This window comes from Diuraphis noxia, unplaced genomic scaffold, assembly GCF_037042655.1.
Source record: "Diuraphis noxia isolate RWA-SAM2 unplaced genomic scaffold, SU_Dnox_SAM2 contig0004, whole genome shotgun sequence".
Classification (NCBI taxonomy): Eukaryota; Metazoa; Arthropoda; class Insecta; order Hemiptera; family Aphididae; genus Diuraphis; species Diuraphis noxia.
This window is the reverse complement of record NW_028301714.1, coordinates 14,439,091-14,446,117: the sequence shown is the minus strand read 5'-3', so window position 1 is coordinate 14,446,117 and position 7,027 is coordinate 14,439,091. Positions and strand designations below refer to the sequence as shown.

Below are 7,027 nucleotides of genomic sequence, written 5' to 3'. Positions count from 1 at the left end.
ATAGTTCAATTTAAGTCAACAGTTTTTGAAAATTGCATGTTAGATAGAATATACTTATATAAACATTCGGTGAAAATTTCAAGTATCTATGGTCATTTGTTTTAAAGTTACATCAAAAACCAAAATCGATTTTGTCGAAAACTGATTGTGCGTAAAATTTCCCGTTTTTCCCTTATTTTTTAGTTTGTTTATCTCGACTGTTTAGAAATATATTGAGCATTTTTTACTTTTGACCCCTCCCCCTCAAAAAAAAAATATACCAACTAGATTCACTTTCTGATCGAACGAGGTACTGAAGTCGAAAATCGAAGCACTTTTACTGCCCTAAAACGTGATTGACAGACACAAAAAAAACACACACATCATGGTAAAATCAATACATCTAGCTCCGCTCAGAATCTAAAATTAATTTAATGTAACAATAATACAATAAGTGTAGAATATTGTGTAATACATTAAATATTAATACTCGTTGAACGTGAAATATTTTTGAGAGCTTGGATGCTTTGAAATTATTCTAGGAGTTAGAGCATTTAAAGTTCATTTTTATATCATATAAATATAAAACAACAAACAATATTTAGAACTTAGAATTTTGTATGATAAATATAGTTGACGAAATTCAATAACATTTCACATAATTTAAAAACGCGCGGTTAAATATTTAAACGAAGTCTGTTTTACTATTTGATAACAATAATTGGAGTTGCCTGAAACGCGTTTATATTATGTTCACGTTTTGCCACGTCAACGCACTGCTGAGGCCTTGTGGCGCAACGGATAACGCGTCTGACTACGGATCAGAAGATTCCAGGTTCGAATCCTGGCAAGGTCGAAAAAAATATTTTGTACTTTTTTACGCGTTTATTGCCAATTGTACATTAATTATATCCTTTCATCTATGAGTTATGGTACATTTTTTTTCCACGAACGATTTTTGCATTATAAGAATGACTATTTGATTATGAATTGATCACGTGTTTATCACCAATAATAGTTAATGATGTTTTTATCTTTAGTTGTTAGATTCTTTATCATTTTTCATCCGCCTCCGAGCAATGGTCGAATTGGGGAAAAAATAAAAAATGGAATATAATACTCGTAATAGTGTAAAAAATGTGCACAAGTACTTGATCATTTAAATATTTGATTGATCTGGACATAATTAGCCTTTAAAAAAAATATTAATTCTCCCCTCAGTTCGGATCACTCCGAATGCGAGTTTATAAATAAGTTAATAATAATAAGTTTATAAATGAGAATCTTTTCCGTTGATTCCCACACGCAGTTATAAAATTAACGTGTAGTTGTTTATTAGGGGCGGTGATCGATGCTCTTTTTATAGCACATAGGCAATACTGCAATAGGCATAGGTAGACAAATAGATGAATGTAAATAATGTTTGGAAAAAAATGTCATTAAATAAGTAATACCTTTCTGGTTATGTCCTTACATAATATGAATTTTGAAGTTATTCACAGCCCATCATAATGGCAGATATTGGCATATAACCTTAGATTATAAACAATACATATGCTTTAAGTAAAAACTAATGAACAAAATTGGTAAATCATAACACCAGAACAAAAAAATATACAATTTTTACTTCTTTCTATCTTGTCCGCAGGCCGCCATTTGGTGACCCCTGACCTAGGAAGTAGAAAACAATTTTCAGTCTTTAAAAATACCACCGAGCAATTTGTTTTATCAGATTTTGTGTGGCACGTAAAGTTTAAATAGTTTAACTTACACAAACAGTGTGTAAACACTGTAAACAATAATTACAAAATTTGAATTCCAATAATGCTGCTATATGTTTTTTAACTTGGTTAAAAAATATTGCAGTATGTATATTCAAATATAATTCTATTTACATTTAATATTTTTTAATAATTATATTAGTAAAAATACACAATATTTACATACTAAATAAATATATACAATTAAATAAACAAAAATAAATTGTACGATTCGCACATTTTAATCATTTATATTACTAATTGTTTTAATTAATGTTATGAGTTGATCTTACTGTCATATCAGTCAACTTTGATATATTTTTCTACAGCTATCATCATTAACAGATCCAAATGTTCTTGCTTTATGGTTGGTCCAAGTTTTGTATAGATTTTCTATATCACTCAAATAATGAAATAACACTTGTGTAAATAACAAAATTAATTCATAAAATATGAAAAAGTTTCAAAACAAATTTATTTGAAAACATATATATTATATTTTGAATTAAAACAAAAACACAATTAATAATAATGTTGCATTTATAACTACCTATCTGGGTTTTTAAGAAACTTATGTTCACTAGCATGAATTATTATTTTATTTTTTATTTATTTACTAATTAACTTTAAACAAATTTAATAAGGGCATCATATAAAATAATAATGGCCAGGACTTCCTAGCCATTTCGACCAAGCTGACTCTATCCTTGATAAAAAAAATGAAATAAATTAGTGTAAATGGCGATGCTTCAAAAGTTAGCGCCTTTAAAATAAACTGCTTGACTACATTCACAAATTTTCAATTTTATTTTATTCTATGTATACAGCTGATAAGATTACTATCTTTTTTTAGGACTCCATATTCAAAAAGTGGTATTTTAACTTAATATTCACACAAAAATGTTCAAACACTTCAAAATAAATAAAGGGGAGCACACTCAACAGAAAGTGGTCTGTTTTTGTGGTATACACAATATTGCTATTAATTTATATTATATAAAAAATACTACATAGTTTGTATGTGCCTATACCGTATAAATATTGTACTACTAATTTTTTAATAAGTAGATGGATTAGGATCTTACGAGAGTAATGTCAATGTGTCAATACACTATACAGCTAGGATAGATTAAGTACTTTCCCCTAATATACTGAACTTATTGTAGCCTTGCCTAAGCACTCTATTTATAATTTTTTGTCAACTTTATGTCTGCAGTAAATAATAAAGGCAAAAAATATTGTTAAATTTAAACATTAACTATAACTTTTATGTAGCAGTGCCATTATAAAATGTTTGTAACTGTTGTTCAAAATACAAAAATGTATTGTAAAATACATAAAATAAAAAGAATTTTTAGCTTGACACATTTTCACATAACATTAAATCAGCTGTTTTTGTTTTAGACAACCAAATAATAAAGTTGGGGGTAATAAAAAAGTAAGGAAATAAGGCCTTTTCACAATCTAGCTACTTGCTGATTGTGCTAATTCCTCCACACACTCTAGTTATGGTCGATATTCATACAAAAACACAATATTCAATACATTTTATTATATTCCATTAGTGTCTTATTTTCGAGATAAAATGATAAAAATTTTATCCTAAGATTTTTTTTGTTTAAATAAGGAAACATCTATTTTAATTTTATAACAGTTTAATAAATAACAAATCATAATCTTGGTAATTATTTTCTTTTTACATTATATGGTTAGTAGTGTAATGTTTAATAATCAATGTATTGAAACAATAAGTAGTGATATGTTTGTAAGGCGTTTTAATAAATTATATATAGCATATACATATTGTACAAATCAGTGGTAGACTATACTGATACACTATAAGCACAGAGTTGGGATTAAATAAAAAACACTGATTATAAGTATTAGGATTATATAAATAATAATATAATAACAAAAAAAAAAATTACAACTGCTCATATAAGTGTTGTCTGTTTGTTAATTTTGTTCGCGCATGTTTCGTAAAAATTACTATTTTACTTTATTTCTTTCAATAATAACTTAATGGTCTTATTATTATCAATAATATTATTTTTTTTTTAGTACAACTTATATTAAAAAAATATACATAATTAATCTTTTTAACCATTACAATATATATATATATATATATATATATTAGTATATATATAATAAACACTCGTCTGGTATTTATGTTAAGTTTGAACAAACACAACCTATTTTTCAAGTTAAAATATTAGACATCTGTTTTAGAAAAATACACAAATGGATTATTAATTGACAACATTGTTACTCATGTTATTTGAATACTCAGGCTGAAAGGCAGAAAATCGAGTAAAAAAAAAACAACAAATTAACAGTGTAAAAAAAGAATATTTGGAACTAAAGTACTTACGATTAATAAAACAAAATAAAGGTGGACGGAAACTCTTTATAAGCTGAAAACTTATTACAATCTCGTTTGTGCTTTCAACGGATTAAACAACGGGAAACAATAAGACACAGTGGCAGAAATAGAAAAATAAAAAGTCAAGCGAGATGAATAATTTGCCACTGGTCCATTTCAATTGCACATTGATTAAAGAAATTTGATTATTTGAAAGCAATAATAATAGTAATGATTTTAAAAAAAACTTAAAAACCCTACATGACAACTTGAGCTCGGACCGATTAAATATCATTTTCATTAAAAAATTGGCACTTTTCACAACCTTAAACATAAAAAAAAAAATTAAGTCTAAAATTATTTATGGATATGGTGTTTTAGCTTAATATGTACACAATTGATTTTAATGTCATAGAGTGTCGTAAACATTTAAAACAACAAATGCTTCTATTCAGCTGGAGTGTATGGAGATGTATGACGTAGGTACAAAACCTTCCTCAGCATTGGGAGGTTGTCTTCTAACACGCGTCCAACCATCTCCTTGATCTTGTTCGATGATTAATAGTTGCTCTCCGTCAAACATTGGTATTGACCCTTCACTTGTAGCTGTAACGTTTAATATTAGTTTAAACATTATGTTATAACAGAAATTATAAGAATAGATAAATGAATAAATGCACTTACCTTCAAACGCATAGAGAGCTGTACAGGTTCCCAGTGGTGGTAATTCATGAATATCATAATAAGGCGGAGGATCTTCATCATTTGTCAAAGAGTTACGCGAAGCGCCTAGACTTACAGTCTCACCTGAGTATCGACTGTAAATAGAATAATTGTTGATATTATATTCTTAATGAACAATTTTACATACTTAAAACATTACTTGTTTAATCCAACAGCAGGTATAGAAACACTAGAATCAGATGCTGAACGGCTCAAAGATTCATCTTCTCCAAGAGGAGCTCGTCCATCCGTTACAGATGACATATTTATTCTATTACTATAAGATACAATACATGGCATAAATTTCAAATTCACATGAAATAGTTAGAATATTACTTGTGATTGGATAGATTGTTAGTGCTACCGTTGCCAATACCATTATGTTCTGTCAACTCATGTTTGCGTGTACCCGCAGGACTAACATTACATTCAACTTCTTGTAAAAGTCCCTGATACTTGGCGATATCAGAGTTAAGTTTATCGATACGCTGAGAGCATTCGTTCAGTTGACCTTCAGTGGACATTGGGTCACCAAGGGCCGGGTTAGATTCATATACTCCTTTCATTTTCATTAAGCCATCTCTAAATAAATAAAACACTCATAACATATAATTCAAAATTAACATATTTAAATGTAAAAAATGTGTACTTGGCTGCTATTTCTTGATGTAATTTTGCTTGCAATTCATCTAGTTTTTGAAGGATCTTTTTTCGACGTTGATTTGGTGGTAATTCACTATAGTCATCCTTATCACCCGAAGATGAAAGATTATTCTATGATAAATTAATAACTTAAATTAATAAAATATTATGATATATTATTTAAATATAATGTATCATGCTATTATTAAAACTGTTATAAAAACAAAGAAACGATGAACATAAATAAAATCAACATTTAATTATTTTATCCAAGCTTTTCTTTAATTTCATAAGCAAAATAATTGTATAATACATGGGGTCGTTTTAAATTGTCAATATCATCAGTTTGATATTAGTTTTAATTGATATTAGTTTTGTTAATAATGTTAATGAAGTTTATGTAAATGTTAATTATCCATTATCATTAGTGCATATTTAATATCCCAAATTGATTATCTTAATCCCATGACTTGTTCTTGGTTATACAAATATAAAGGTAACTTTTGTTAATTTGTTATATTTTATTAAGTTTTTAATTATTAACAATTTTTTGATTAAGGGTGGACAGTCAAACATTATATTATTTAATTACACATTAAAAAAAAATTGTTTTTAATACCTTTACAGAACTGCATACGTCCATTAGCTTCCAAGTGCATGTAAAACATATAAAGCGAGCGTGATTAGCCATGCAGTTAGTAAATAGTACAATATCATAAAAATAATAATATATAGTATATACATTTGAAAATATTATATTACAACATATTAATGTACAATAACTTCTAAAATTGTGGCATTGAGTTGATCATCTCAGAATTATAATAATTTCGGTATTACACTGGGTCGTTAATAAAAATTAGTGTAATGACGATTTGATTAATTCCAGTGTTTAAATGAATCATGTTGGAAACTTTGAAACCATGTTAGGTATTAAAGAAAACAGGATATTATATTTCATTGGTGGTTAAAATAGAATTAACTATAGTCACAACTTGGTGTAGTAGCGTTCGAATAAAAATATATTAATAATAATTATTGTGATTACTATTAGTTCAAAATAAATGCGGTGAAAAACAAATAAGGCGCGTCGTTCATTAAGCTCAATCCGTCATTATTATCTGTGTTCCAGAAATACTGACCCGCTCAACGTTGTATTTTATGAATGAATCGTACGAGAATGACCAGAGATTATACAAAAATAACGGTTTTCGTACATTATTTCATTTAAAATATATTTACAAGCAGAGTTTTATTTATCAATCTTAATTTATATTACGGTCAAAATATTAGTATCGCGGTGGGGTGAGTATTTCCGGGGCTTTAGAAAACGTAGACGTTTGACCAATATAATATTACGACACTATAATCATTTTTTTCCCACGGATATGATGTACTTACAGAAAGAAGAATAGGGTGGTATTGAGAATTTTTCAAGAAGAGCATATTTTATATTTCATTGCGAAACATAATCGGAAAAAAATAAAAATAAAATCCGTTAAAATAACGACCATGTTATATAATCAAAAGGAAGGTACATAATAATATAATAAATTAT

At 27.6% G+C, this 7,027-nt stretch overlaps 1 protein-coding gene and 1 non-coding gene across 5 annotated transcripts in view; one reads left to right on the top strand and one right to left on the bottom strand.

Annotated features, from left to right (window-relative positions):
* Nucleotides 1-762: 762 nt before the first annotated feature.
* TRNAR-ACG (transfer RNA arginine (anticodon ACG)) lies at nt 763-835 on the top strand. The gene has a single exon. It is a non-coding gene; the product is annotated as a tRNA-Arg (tRNA).
* A 2,541-nt stretch (nt 836-3,376) lies between these two features.
* Nucleotides 3,377-7,027, bottom strand: part of Cip4 (formin-binding protein 1-like Cip4) — a 30,606-nt gene continuing 26,955 nt past the window's right edge. For 2 of the 4 annotated variants that reach the window (XM_015509514.2, XM_089225835.1), the window contains 6 exons: nt 6,089-6,115; nt 5,477-5,601; nt 5,164-5,409; nt 4,988-5,104; nt 4,789-4,922; nt 3,377-4,710 (listed from right to left, as the gene is read on the bottom strand). In XM_015509514.2, coding sequence (XP_015365000.1) covers nt 4,556-4,710; nt 4,789-4,922; nt 4,988-5,104; nt 5,164-5,409; nt 5,477-5,601; nt 6,089-6,115 — 804 coding nt within the window. In that variant the 3' untranslated portion in view covers nt 3,377-4,555. The remainder of the gene's footprint in view (nt 4,711-4,788; nt 4,923-4,987; nt 5,105-5,163; nt 5,410-5,476; nt 5,602-6,088; nt 6,116-7,027) is intronic. The other 2 variants (XM_015509516.2, XM_015509515.2) reach the window with 2 other exon arrangements.